The sequence below is a fragment of the Montipora foliosa genome, chromosome 3 (assembly GCF_036669935.1).
Source record: "Montipora foliosa isolate CH-2021 chromosome 3, ASM3666993v2, whole genome shotgun sequence".
Classification (NCBI taxonomy): Eukaryota; Metazoa; Cnidaria; class Anthozoa; order Scleractinia; family Acroporidae; genus Montipora; species Montipora foliosa.
The window spans coordinates 18,547,121-18,562,050 of NC_090871.1; the positions used below are offsets into that span (position 1 = coordinate 18,547,121).

General features: G+C 38.0%; 1 protein-coding gene and 1 long non-coding RNA gene across 3 annotated transcripts; both read left to right on the forward strand.

The window, feature by feature from the left end:
• The first annotated feature begins 8,135 nt into the window (after window positions 1-8,135).
• LOC137996985 (uncharacterized) lies at window positions 8,136-9,595 on the forward strand. The gene is made up of 2 exons (XR_011122399.1): window positions 8,136-8,270; window positions 9,481-9,595. It is a non-coding gene; the product is annotated as an uncharacterized lncRNA (long non-coding RNA).
• Window positions 9,596-11,471: 1,876 nt separating this feature from the next.
• Window positions 11,472-12,484, forward strand: LOC137996984 (uncharacterized). 2 transcript variants are annotated; one of them, XM_068842651.1, is made up of 2 exons: window positions 11,472-11,594; window positions 11,703-12,484. In XM_068842651.1, exon 2 carries the CDS (start codon window positions 11,769-11,771, stop codon window positions 12,345-12,347), a length of 579 nt encoding a protein of 192 aa, XP_068698752.1. In that variant the 5' UTR covers window positions 11,472-11,594; window positions 11,703-11,768; the 3' UTR covers window positions 12,348-12,484. The 2 variants fall into 2 exon arrangements, with proteins under 2 accessions (XP_068698752.1, XP_068698753.1); XM_068842652.1 differs by having other exon boundaries at window positions 11,482-11,594; window positions 11,713-12,484.
• The last annotated feature ends 2,446 nt before the right edge of the window (window positions 12,485-14,930 follow it).

The window sequence follows — 14,930 nt, forward strand, 5'->3', positions numbered from 1 at the left end:
TAGCCGCCACTGTTTTGAATCAACAGCTTGGCCTCTGTCAGAAAATCATCAAGGGGCCGTCCGTTCTGCTTTAGGTTTCGGAGAGTATGTGGTTGGACTGGGGTTCCACATGTTCTTCGAATCGCTTCCAGTATTCGCCGAGTTTGCTTTGTTCTTCACTGCTCAAGTTCCAAGTGTTGAACAATGAACAAGTCTAGACCGTAGTCGCCGGTCCACAGAAGGACATATCCACATCTCTGCTCGTTGGTTCGTGCCTTGAGTGGTCCATCAAATAGAAATTCGCATTTCTGTCGAAAACGCTTGAACCTCTGCGGTAAATCCGGTCCCGGAGTCCAGTCAATTCTCGGTGATTCAAAACCTATTAGATCGCTCATTTCGTTCTTGAATTCTGCTGTTGAGTCTTAATGAGTTTTCTGACCTTTTAGTCGATGATCCCACTTCTGACACCATGTAAAATTGGCTCAAAGTATAACTCCAAAAGGTTTATTCAGCCGTTACTAAAAATCCCGAGCAAAATTACACGTGTTAAATTACACGTTACGTAATCAAAGCGCGTGAGAAATCGTTGAGTCACATAACAACATATGACGTCAGATACTGTTACACCCTCCGGGCATGTGAGAAAGAAAATTGTATCCCTCGATGTTTTATTAGCTGTATTAGCTGCGAATTACTCCCTCAAGGTTTGTTCACGCCTGAATCTGCATGCCAGTTGTCTGAGTCGTTGAGTTATCTTTATGCAGGGAATAAACCAGGGGAAACGTCACCGTGCCAAACTACGTGTAACCGTATCAACCCCTCCTCCAGCTTTTACTTCAAAGGACGAGTAAGGCTACAATGGTCCTTATTGGAGTTGAGCCTGCAGGCACATTTTCTTTTGTTTAAAACTACATGCAAAACGGGCTTAATGGTCGGCTGCGCATTTGAAAACTTTAAGTTGATCCATACTTGCGCAATATTATATAAATGAATAAAGTTAAAGTTACAAAATGACCCCTTAGCTATGGGGCGCCAAATGTAAAAATATTATTTACGTTCTTTTTCCCTATTTTTTGTGTTATTTATCAAATATCACAAAAGTTATCTTGTAATTTATAAATAACAAATTCAAGTACCTTTGCGATTTATAAATCGCAAGATTGCCATCTTTGCGATTTATAAATCACACGATTGCCAACTTTGTGATTTATAAATCGCAAGATTGCCAACTTTGCGATTTATAAATCGCAAGATTACTAACCTTGCGATTTATAAATCGCAAGATTACACACTTCGCGATTTATAAATCGCAAAGTAGCGAACTCTGCGATATATAAATAACAAGAGTCGGACATGGGCGATTTATAAATCGCATATTTTGCAATATATAAATCGCACGTTTTCCGATATCTAAATCGCACACTTTGCGATATATAAATCGCACATTTTGCGATTTATAAATGGCACATTTTGCGATATATAAATCGCACATTTTGCGATTTAAAACCGCAAACTCATGAAATTTATGACTGCGGGCCCGTTGTGCACTATTTTCGCGGGAAAACTATTCTTGTTGTTGAATTTGGCGGATAGAGAAGACTTGGCACGACTGCTCTCCTCAGCCGTTTCAAGAGCAATATCTGAGACATTGAGTGCTCAGGACTCATCACAGCAAAGTGAGGTAAGGATACCTGTATATTTGCTCATCAATTTTATTTGGATTTATGGAGAATCGGTCTGAATTGTGCCATGCTGTCAATTTGCAGAGCTCGAGGTCGCAGAATGTTTATCGGACTGCCTCTATCCCACCAACCGCTCCTTCTCAGGTTTGTTCGATTTCATCTTTACTTGTGTTTATTTGTTAACAGCAGCAGAAACTCCATCAGTGTCAAAATGCTAACAAGTGCCCATTCCATTAGATCATTTAGCTCGAAAACACGTCTATGTTGGATGTCAAACTGAAATAATTTAGGACAAAATGATTTTAACTGACATTATAGTTTTAGTCTCAATTTCCCTCGGACTATCGTTGCTACCCCTAGATGTCATTGTTGTTGTAGAATTTCATTCTCTTTTGTGGGCTGCAAATATGTGGGGAGACGGCTGGGCACCTAATTAATCAACACCTCTGAGTCCACCCAAGATCTTCACTACATGGATTATTTGCGGAAAATGATCGCAATGAAGAAAGAAAACACTTCTCCACTTGTTCAATACAGAAACCCCAAATTTGAACTTCGTTATTTTCATAGCGTATATAAATTCATAACGCGTTAAATTGCTGCTGACAATTTTGATTTTGCTATTGCGCCAAACAGAATCAACGGAACAGACTTTGATCTTATTTGCGAGGCAGGTGAAAGTGAAAGATAAGTAAAAGGAACAAAACGTATGTGATAATAAAAAAACGTCCAAACCTGGTTAGGAAGTGTGGGTTGAGTATTGTCAGAAGCATTGGTATTCTACATCTAAAACAAAAGAAATCAGCGAGACAGTTATATTCGAGGAGAATTCAATTAGCAGAGATCACCATCTATGTAGTGAAGATCTTGGGTGGACGCGGGGGTGTTGATTGATAGGATGCCCAGCCGTCTCCCCACATATTTTCGGCCAGCAAAAGGGAATGAAATACTACATTGATCCCAGAAAATTTAACCAACCGATCAAAGAATACAAAGAGATAGAACAATGACATCTAGGGGTAGCAACGATAGTCCGAAAGGAAATTGAGACTAAAACTATAATGTCAGTTAAAACCATTTTGTTCCAAATTATTTCAATTTGACATCCAACATAGACGTGTTTTCGAGCTAAATGATCTAATGGAATAGGCACTTGTTTGCATTTTGACACTGATGGAGTTTCTGCTGCTGTTAACAAATAAACACAAGAAAAGATGAAATCGAACAAACCTGAGAAGGAGCGGTTGGTGGGATAGAGGCAGTCCGATAAACATTCTGCGACCTCGAGCTCTGCAAATTGACAGCATGGCACAATTCAGACCGATTCGCCATAAATCCAAATAAAATTGATGAGCAAATATACAGGTATCCTTACCTCACTTTGCTGTGATGAGTCCTGAGCACTCAATGTCTCAGATATTGCTCTTGAAACGGCTGAGGAGAGCAGTCGTGCCAAGTCTTCTCTATCCGCCATATTCAACAACAAGAATAGTTTTCCCGCGAAAATAGTGCACAACGGGCCCGCAGGCATAAATTTCATGAGTTTGCGGTTTTAAATCGCAAAATGTGCGATTTATATATCGCAAAATGTGCGATTTATAAATAGCAAAATGTGCGATTTATAAATCGCAAAATGTGGGATATATAAATCGCAAAATGTGCGATTTATATATCGCAAAATGTGCGATTTATAAATCGCAAAATGTGCGATTTATAAATCGCAAAATGTGTGACTTAGATATCGGAAAACGTGCGATTTATATATTGCAAAATATGCGATTTATAAATCGCCAATATCCGATTCTTGTTATTTATATATCGCAGAGTTCGCTACTTTGCGATTTATAAATCGCGAAGTGTGTAATCTTGCGATTTATAAATCGCAAGGTTAGTAATCTTTCGATTTATAAATCGCAAGGTTAGTAATCTTGCGATTTATAAATCGCAAAGTTGGCAATCTTGCGATTTATAAATCGCAAAGTTGGCAATATTGCGATTTATAAATCGCAAAGGTACTTGAATTTGTTATTTATAAATTACAAGATAACTTTTGTGATATTTGATAAATAACACAAAAAATAGGGAAAAAGTACTTAAATAATATTTTTACATTTGGCGCCCCATACGACAGGTCTCAAAAACCGCTGATTGGCTAAGGTTGCCTTTCAAGGACGCGTGCGCAAGACGGTAACCACTGACTTATTGTTCACTGGCGAAAAACATGGCTGCCATCGGGTGTTTATCCGATCTCCGTCGATAAAGCAAGACCTTTTTCAGGCCAGCAAAACGGACGAATGTTTTGACTGCATAGTGCGTTTTCATGCCAGCGAGATTCTCTTTTTAGTTGTGGGCCACCGTACTTTTTAGCCAACAGTGCTACGAGGGAAATTTCTTTCACAATTTCAAGGTCAACGCGAGTCCAGGTTGCTGTGACAGTGTTTGAGTGGAAATTTGATTGTGGAGCTTACCGGCTAATGGAGTACCATCTTGATTTCAATTCATGCATTTATCTTTTAAAAAGTGGAGCAAAAAATATATCACTAAATTTCCAAATGGTTTCTCTTTCGACTAAATATTTGCACTCTGTTTCCGCGGGGGACCGCATCTATCAGAAAATGTTAAGATTTTTGCATTTTTCTTCAAAATTAAGTTGTTAAATGGCCATTTAAGTGGTCCATGGAGGCAAATTTATTAAGACGGAGGAAAAAAAAAAATGCATGACGTCCCTGAAAAGTTAGAAATATATTTCAGTCGTTCAAAGATAAATTTTAAAGTGAATTTAGCACCAATGTCATACCTAACATGCCATATAAGCACCTCATATTGGGTACACTAGAAGGAAACCTTTTAGTTGCAATTATATTTTGCTGTAGTCATTTCAAGAAAATGCCAATCGTTTGCTTCCCTCCAAATTATAGAAATAAACATAGATTAGGTTAACTCTGAATAGCCAAAACAACAATACCGGTATTCCAAGTTGAAAATTTGATTCAGAAATCCAGCTCACTAGCAGGGGAAATTTTACTGTAACAAAATATTACTACAGCTAATAATACACTTTCAACACATTGTACTGGGTTAATGTGACAACAAAAATAATTAATCAAGAATTGGTTTTATCTTCCAGCAATAAAACAGCAGGAGGATATAAAATTAGGTATCTTCAAAGTTCAGAAAACTTGTTGAAGGTGATTCAGTGCTATTATCCAAAACAAATTTCATGCTGGCCTACTAAATACTTCCAGTGCAATAGATTATTTAACCTCTCTTTGTGGACTCTGGTTGCAACACAGTGGTTTCAATAATTTAAATCCCCTTCCATTAGATTTAACTTTTAAAAAACTCCATAACTTCATATTTATGTAATAATTGTTCAAAGTCATCAAGCAAAAGCATACAAAGCTACATTTGAAAGGGGCATAATCCCATGTTGGAGTTTTCTGGAGAAGGCTTTCACAGAAATAACTGCTGTTACCTTTCCATATGGAAAAAATATTTCAACATTAGGTGCAATGAATTTTTAGCAATTGCTTTAAAGAATACTAATCATTCCTACCATTTCCAAGGATGAATAAATTAAAGTTGAATGCAGTAAGTGTACGAAGTAAAAAAAAGTGGCATATTTTTTCAAACTGTAATCTATTTCCATTCTTGATTTAGTCCCTGGATAGTATTAAACAATGGTGGTAAAGTAAACAAACTGCCCCAAGGTGGGCTCCCTTACAAAAATGACAGGGGTTCTTTTTGTCCCTTTTTGGAGAAAAAAATGTGGATTTGTACTGCCTATGATGCTGAGACCAAATAGCTGGCAGAGTTTCTGCAGTACAGTTAAGGCTATCGATCTGAAAAAATGACTGGAACTGTAAGACAATTTGGTACACGAGCAAATAACTTTTACTTATGAATAATTCATAAGTAAAAGTTATTTGCCAGTCATTTGTCACTTTAGAACTGGTTCCTCTAAGGGGTCAGATTTCTTTAGCCTACGTGCACAAAACAAGGTTCTGTTACCTTTAAGGGTTGTTTAAAAAAAATCCAATAAGTGGCCTGCCATTTTTATAGGGAAAACCCCTCCTGAGCAAACTGCATCCTCATGTTTGGATTCCCATTGATTTAATGATATAGGCAAATTTGTTCTACAATATATACTCAAATACCATTATAGTCTTTATAGTTTACTCCTCGAGCCACCAGCTTCAACTTTGATACTTTGTTCTAAAAGCCAAAGCAAGGCAAAGCAACGCAAAGCAAAGCATGGTGGAGGTGATGATTAATCATTTGTTTTGGTTCAAATGAAGAAAAAGAAAGTCAAACTAACAATAGCAATTTAATTAATTAACCCTTTCACCCCTAAACCGGCCATACTGAGCATTTTACTCTGTCTAACACCAGACGATTTTACTTGTCAATGGGGAATCCCCAGGAGTCAATGGGTTAATCACTCACTAAAAAATGTCCCAATAAAATATTATGTTCCACTAACGACCAAAACTGTACTAATAATTTGAATTACAGCTAAGGTCTGTCAAATTTCCATCTGAATTACCTGACAGCTCTTACAGTACTTCTCAACATAAAGAAAATAAATTCTGTGGACTTAAACATTCCCAAATAGAAATGTTGTATATTCCAAATATTGCTACGTAAACTCTTCAAGATTTACCTGCTTCAGGAACTTCAAATCAATGAATATTTGGAATAATTTTCCTGGACTCCTGCAAACTATGTGCACTTTTTAATGGTTTGCCCTTTAAAAGTAACACTCAGAAATAATGCAAATACAACTGACGCTGTTTTGCCTTATCTACAAGACAAGACAACAATATCCTTTATTCAAACACAATCAATGTTAAAGCAATAATACATGCTTGTGGGGTCATGTGCTAACTATAATAAAGATACACTACAGGAAATAAAAGCTTAAAACTAACTATGTGACAGACATAGGATATCTACACATAAGGGATAAGAAAAATAAATCAATTGCTATCCAAAGATCTTATTGCAAATACACCAAAAGGTAACGGTTGATTGACAAGTTCCTTGTGCAAAATGGTAGAGCATGTTTGAAGTCCATCAGGACCAAGATGAGAAGTTATGATAAAAACTCTAAACATATTTTTTACCAAAATTATTTTACTGCCATCAAACCCAATGAGACCTTATGCACGGGACACTGTTTCTAGCTGCATCTCCAAATCACATAAATTTTGCCATCTAAGAAAAGAACAAACACGTGGAGTGTAACCAAAAAAAGTCCAAGGCAATAATGCTTCCGTTCAGCCTTTTCAGGAAAAACTATCCACTGTCAACCATACTTGACTCAAAACAGATTTCTTGATCCGACAACACATGACAGTCCCCCAAAAACCAAAATTACATCATTAATGCTTCCAGAAAACAACAGTCTAAAAAAACAAAGATTTGCAAAACAGTCACGAACCTGAATCTATAGAGATCTATATACATCTGTACCTAAACTTCTGTTCTTCCAAACATTATTTTAACTAACATGGATTTTGATTTTGATTTTAAACTCAAATTTATTGCAAATCCATAACTTGTTAACTACTTGAACGCAAGGATCGTTGAGTTGTGACTGCTAAAAAGTACAATAACTTAGACATTCACCAGAAAAGGGAATATAAATGACCTTAAAATCGAACTTAAGACGAATCCAGTTTATTTTCACATCAAAAGAGAGCAGCGTACAAAGATAAATGGACGATATTACAGCACTTCTTAACGTAAAATTACAATCATGATGCAGCTATAACGCTAGACGAACCTTAAGCGGAAAAACAAAATTGTAAATTATTACTCACAAATTAGTTTGAGGAGTCATCTTTTGCACACGATCCGACTTAGTCTCGTCACTCTCGCCATTATATGAACTTCATGCAGTCGCTCCTTTCGGTTTAAATCCACAACAACACCTTTAGGAAGTGTTTTCTCAAGACCATTGGAACGAAAAAAAAGTCATTTTTGATATTTTCTTGTGGAAAAAACAACGTAAACGTAGTCCACATCTCAAGCTTAACAAACCATGGGCAGCTTTAACAAACGAGAAAAACAGAGTCCGGTTCATCTTCCACTAGCAGCCAACATTTACACGAGAAGGAACCAGATAAGGGACAATATCTTTTGGATAACAACCGCCGATCTCTCTAAACTTCGTACAGAGGTAAACTTGAAATGTCGAAGGCGCAACTCAACCGATTATTAAAATTTGAACAAATGTACGAGCGGCCTGGTGAGAGGTTAAAGTACGTGGGGAAATCTCATTTGTCGTCCGCCATTTTGAAACATTGATGGCGGGAAATAACTGAGCATGCTCAGTGGTTTTTGAGACCTGTGACAGAGCTGAAAAACGACTGCGCATGCGCCAGATAGGGAGCACAATCGTTTCGATCGTTTGATCTCGTCTTCTGCCTTTGTCACTTTATAACTCTTGACGGTGTGAATTTTCGAAGTGAGATCGTGGTGATTTAATTTAAGGAGACACATCAGATCTGTGTAATATATTTGTGTGGAATGTTTGGGCCTTGAGATCCAAACCCAGTTAAATTTGTTTGGGAATATGCGCTGCAGAAACTAACGGAGGCTACGGTGAGTGTTCCATATTTGTTTTTGAAGCATGAAGTGTTCACAACGTTTGGTTCAGTTTGCACACTAGGGTATTGCCCATGCAATCTCTACAGTTTTCATCAACAAGATAATTTGGGCAGGGTTTTCTGAAATCACCTTTACAATCAATCATACATATATTTACAATGCGTTAATTAAACGTAACATGTTCCAAGAGCATTATTTGAAAGTTGTCAACCTTCTCCTTGAACCAAGGCAGCAGTTCATTTAGAGTGCTGCCACTCTGTAATAGCCACTTAACCTCCTGACTGCCCCCATAAAGGCAGCTGTCTAAAAGAAAACACCTTGCCAACTTGTGAAGTTGGAATGAACACAAGTACTGGCCAGAACTACACAGAAAATATTGAAGTTCTTTGTCCCTGTCTCAGGGCATTTCTTCAATGAAATGGTAAATTGGTTGCAAGACTGGCCTCTGAGATTACACTCAGAAGAAGTTCTAGTTGCACAGTAGTGTGATCAATAAAATTGTTTAATTTATTGCCATAGTGAGGCTTGATTACAGAATCATAAATACTTGCCCACCAAAATACCCTGTGCAATCAACTGATACACCCATGTTCGGGAGACTGTTGGCCTGTTGATTAATGGAACATCCATATATTAGGAAAAGAACAATTTGTTAAATAAAAGTGCAAAGTCCAGGCCCTGCTTCCTGTTAATCCTAGGATTATTGACAGGGAAATACTGCTTCAAAGTGGCACCCGAGTGACTTAATTGTAGTCTAGCTTCCACAATCGCCAAATAATAATGATCTATCATTATTGTAATAATGCAACACACTTGGTGTCAACATCTATGTCAAAACTTGGAAGATGGTATTTTTCTTTCCCCCTTGACTGGCCATTATTTGCAAATCTATGTTCAACCCAACGCCCAAGGCAAAATTATGGTTAGACTCAAATTTAAGAACGTGTGTTAAGGCAAACAGTTAAGGGTCATTGGTTTATGTGTGGTTTATAGTATATTTATATGGTTAGCTCATCATGTTTTCTTTGTCTTGGTTGTGTAATAAGAATGACTCTTTGTACTAATTTTCACAGCCCCCATAAAAACTGATATGTGCAGTTTCCTGTGTCTAGGAAAATAATAATATCATTATGATATTGTAGATTATAGCATTGTAATATGCATCTCATGGACAATAACATTCATTTTCGTTTTTTGTCCTTAGGGAGATGGATCCACCTGGTATTATTTGCGGCAGTTTTGTGAAATATTAGCTCTAAAAGGAGCGAGAAGAAATTTAGCCTTTTTTTCTCAGCAATAAACCACAATAATCTTATTGAGTTCACTTTGTCCATGTTGGTAGTGTGGAACAAAAGACTGGATAAAGTCACTGAGAAATCCAGACAATGCTGTTGAGTTTTAAGCAGTTTCTTTAGTACTCTTCACATTGTCAAACTTTTCAGTTTCTTCTTAGAACTGAATACCAGTCCTTAACCTTTTTTCAGTTATGAACTTTTTGGACCAGCACAGAGCTTTAAGATGCCACTTTTTTAAATGTTGTACTTATAAAAAAAAATGGGGACAACATATTCAAGAAAAAACATCACAAATAGATGTTGTTTGCACCTGCACGCAAACTTTGCGAATGCTTTTGATCTGATGAGTTGCCAACCCAGTAATGCTTTAGATACATGTAGTGACGCCGAAACCCAGAACACCTTCAAACACATTCAATGACAAGTTGTCAGAGAAAAAATTAAACTTAAAAACAAACATCTTCTTGAGCATTGGGACCCACATGGAATAGCCCTTGCATATGTGTATTATACTGATGACTGGATTCCATCTACTTAATATACAATCATCTTTTTAGGATAATACCACCTACGCCAGTCGGCAGATAATGCTAGAGTGAACTTCTTGCTATACAGCTGAAAATATTAATTTTGTGGAATGCCCCTTTTAGGGATGTTTCTTAGTTGTCTATGCTCTAAAGATTTTGTTCAAACCCATCAAGTACAATGTAGCATGCATGTGTGAAATGTCTCAAGTTTAGATCAGTTTTGCAATATGCACTGTGTTGTCTGAACTGATCCTTGTAAAATTTTTGTAGTTTCTTGTCAATTGTTAAATATGGAAAAAAGGAAAATAACATTAATGACGTCTCTTGATCAGGTTAGGATCTGATGAATTTTTATTTTAAAAGGCAAGCAAATCAAGGGGCAAATTAATTTTCTCTGAGCTGTTTAATGTCAGTAAGTGGGCTTTCCAGGATGAAGCACTTTTTTGCCTGCTCTCTGTGTATCATACAGTGTATAATCTTTTCACCGATTTATCTCAGTTTCTGTTGAGGCTGGCTTTCATCGCTCTTCTATAAATTTAACAAAAAATGCTGTGTAAAGAGCGAAAGATGTATTTTGCTTTCATGATAATTATAAATTCGTATTAAAATTTGGAGAAACGTGGAGCTCAATTTGCCTGAGTTCTTGCATTTTTGCATACTCCATTTTAATATCGCTTTCAGCATGCTTGCCAAAATATCTTTTGTAAGCGTGTCACCATTCACCACCCGGTCTATAATTCACCAGTTGTCTTCCTTTATTGTTCAGAGTATTATAGAGAGTATCTGGAACGTCATAAGGTTTTTCAATGTCTCTTTACCGACACAGACAAGGAGGCAGTGTATCGCAACCACTCGACGAACTAGTCTCCACCGATAAGTTCGAAGCTCTCACCAATTCCACCGGCCGAACATCGCCAAAACAGGGTTTAAGGGAATTTCTGGTCCTCCCAGAAAACCAACAACTTGCAAAAACCGTTCGAGAAACTTGCGACAAAAGCCAACACTGTCAAAAAAGTAAGCATTGCAGCGCTCGTTAACTCCATTCACCGTATAGTCACACGAAAGGTGCATTTACCGCGCGAAAACAATTTTTACACAATTTGTACACCCCTTCAATTTTTGAAAAAACATCAAAACTCGTCAAGAATTGTGACAAAATCCTTATCTTTCAAACTGCGACCTTATTTTTTTGATTTAATCAACGGCTGTCATTTTCCGGCGAACAGATAGTCTTTTTGAATGAGCGCGCCCTTGAGCCTGCGTTTCGTGCCGCGGATCAGTGACTTGCGCAGTCGTTTCTCAGCTCTGTCGAGACCTGTCGCCCCATACTTAGCCAGCCCTTAGCCTCGTTCATGTGGCAAAACCGCTGATAACTCCGATAAAGGCGAGTCTGTGGGGGCGGAGGACAGTCCTTTGAAGATGTTTACTCCACCTCCATCTCCCTGTAAGGCGTCGACTGGGAGTGGTAAAATTTCCACTATTAACTTCTGGATAAGGTATATTACTTTTTCGATTCCTATTGGGTTAAAAAAAGCCGCAGATAATTTGAATTTGACTGCAAGAAGCTGGTTTCATAAAAATTAATTTAAAGATTGATTTGACAGTTTCTTTCAGTGAACAGCTGCGACTCGAGCCAAGTACCTAGCGAAACGATCTGAACTTCCGAAGCGATGGGTTGCCGTAAAACAACATGCACTTGGGCACAAAACCTTAAAGTTGGTCCTGAATATCGACAGTATACTGTGCAGGTAACTCGAAATATCGGCTGCTTTTGCGAAGAATATCGCATCTACGTGAATGGACAAGAGATGGAGGAGCACGGCTTGAAGTACAACCCTTGCAGTCCTCTCTGTTGTGCTGGAGGGCAATTTGAGTGGGAACAAGACGGGCATGCCTTCTTGTTGATGTTCAATTCCTTGTCTTGGACAAACTTCAGCGGAGGATTTCGGCTTTTCATAGATGGGGTAGACGTGAACACTGGGCGAGAATTCTCAGCGTTTTGGCGCCGTCGTGGATGGCAGATCATGTTTATGGGTCTTGTGGTTTTGCTCATTGGTATTGCTCTTTCTTTGATATTTCATTACGCTTTTCGTCCGCGACCGAGCAATTACGGAATAGCTTTTGGTTACTCCTTTGTCTGCGCTGGGTTGTTTGATATTATTTGGGGGCTTATCCCTGTCATCCGGTATTGGAAGCCGCGATACCCTCGACCACAGACAGTCGAATACAAATCGTCAAATGCCGTGTGATTTTTCATGAGACAGCGCTGTCACTTCTAATTTGATCGAAATTGGAGGAACTAAGTCTTGACTCTTTAGGAACGAAACTTTGGGCTCGTGCATTATATTTAAATAGAAGTAACAACAACTACAGTAGCGGCATCGTCCGAAGAACGAGGCATACCACATTCCACACCATTCATATAATATGCAAATGAGTTGGTGGGTATTCTACATTTCAGCTGCCTAGTTTAGTTTTAAATGCTTAAAGCCTGGTTTTCTCTTGGAACGCAAGCATAAGTAGCTTTATATGCCAAGTAAAAACGAACGTTGATATTAGCATAACTGTTCATCAAAATCAACCACAGCCTCAGTCATCTTGAAATGCTCAGACATAGGAAATCTGGAACGACTGCGTTAACTGGCCATAAACAGATGTAGAAAATGTCTTTGTGCTTATGCTGTGTTTGTTTGTCACATAACAGAAGCATTAGCACAAGCAAAATGAAAAGGAAAACGTTTGATCCTTGCACTTGGCTTGGCAAAATCCGGACTGGACCGACCAAACTCGAACCGGATCAATAATAAAATTCCCGCCCAAAGTAGACACATGAAATCGCTTGGACACCAGTTAAGGGTACTTCCGACATACGCGGATTTCCTTCGGGAAAAAGTTCGTACACGCGTTAGTTTCAATAAAATCCTAACAAACTATACATCAGAAGAAAGCTTAGTTAATGGAGTTTATGATAAAAATGTTGTTTAAGCGAGTTTTCCTTTTGGTAAGTGTCAGGATCGGAGCCGGTAAGACGTAAAACCACCGAGGGTTCTTGTACTGAATTTATCGGGTATCGGATGCCGCAGCATGAGCAAAATCACTGCACAATGTTACTCACAAGGTATCAATCAACAAATAATGCTTGTCAGGAAATTCCGACATTTAAAATATTTTTCCAGTGGCATCCATTTACACAGCATGTCTCGCATATTTTTGGTTACTCCAACCAATCAGAATATCGAAAACAACGACAGACAGTTTCAACAAAAGACAGTTTCGTTGATTGATGTCTTTTGAATAACGCTGTGAAATCATTTTGCTCATGCTGCAACATCCGATACCCGATAAATTCAATAGAAGAACCCTTGGTGGTTTCACGTTTTACCAGCTCCTGACACTAAAAGGAAAACTTGGTTAAACTATATTTGTTATCATAAACTACATTTATTACGACTAAAAACAAATTAAGTATGCAAGGCTGGTTGTGCGGCTGTGAGGTTGTATATTTTGTTTGTTAGGATTTTATTGAAACTAACGCGCGTACGAATGTTTTCCTGAAGGACATCCGCGAAGGTCGGAAGTAACCTTAACTGGTGACTCATGGATTTCATATGTCTACTTTGGGCGGGAATTTTGTTATTGATCCAGTCCAAGTTTTGTTGATCCAATCCGATCCAGTCTGGTCTGATCCAGTCTGATGTGTGCTCTCGTGCTTGCACCGCTAGTGAAAACCAGGCTAAGCTTAACAGATAAATATTTTTCTTATGTATGTAAGCTTACATGCTGTAAAGCTCATCTCATGGAATCACATGGAAACTAGAAATGGCTCAAAAACACATATCCTCTCTTTTGTATTAAATTTTATGAAGTAACCGTATAGAATTACTACAGAATTCTGGGCCCCACATAGAAATTAGTCAGGGGCTTTTGAAGAATGAAGCCTATAACAATAGGAAATAAGCAGCCTTGTATTCAGTATGGCCCGTTTCAATCGTCGAACTTTACATGTGCCGAATCTAATGCAAATGAGAAAAATCTATCTTTGCTCATTTGCATTAGATTCGGGACATGTAGAGTTTGACGTTTGGAAACGGGCCTAATTTAACAATCTCAAGAAAACATTGTACTGCTTCATACCACTGTATTTCTTGCTCTTAGGGACTAACCACTTCTTATTAGACACCTACATTCAATTTTAATTTAACCCAATGACTGCTGAACTGCTGCCCCGCATTGACCAGTAAAATAGTCTGGCATTACACAGCGTAATCTATCAAGTCTCACTCCAAGGAGTCAATGGCTTAAAGGGGACATAGTTATTTTAGTGGAGGTAGAGTTTGTTAATTAATAGGGAGTTTAAGAAACGATGACGGCTACGACTACGACAACGCCACAAAACAATAATTTCATTGGTTAAAAATTTTAGCCAGTATTTTTGTGGCCCTTTGCATAACGACGACGTGAAATCATCAAATTTGAGGTTTTGACAACAACGTAAGCGTGCAACAGAGAATCTTTCATTCTCTGTTTTCAATCTGAAACCGCTTGTACCAATTTATTTTAGGATACTTCGCCCATATTGTAGGACGTGAACAAAACTGAATAATCGCAAAAGACTTAAGATAGAGCCAACTTATATTTTGAAGTGACATTTTCCTTAACCGTCGTCGTCATAGATCTTAAAGTCCCTATTTTAACAAGGGAAGTAAGATGGACTTTGATGGAATAAATTCAGTCATTTTCCCTAATGAAACTATATGACCAGAGTTGGATGTCATGTGAAACATAATTGAGCAGATGGTATATTAAGGAAGGCGACAATTCTCTCAATGACA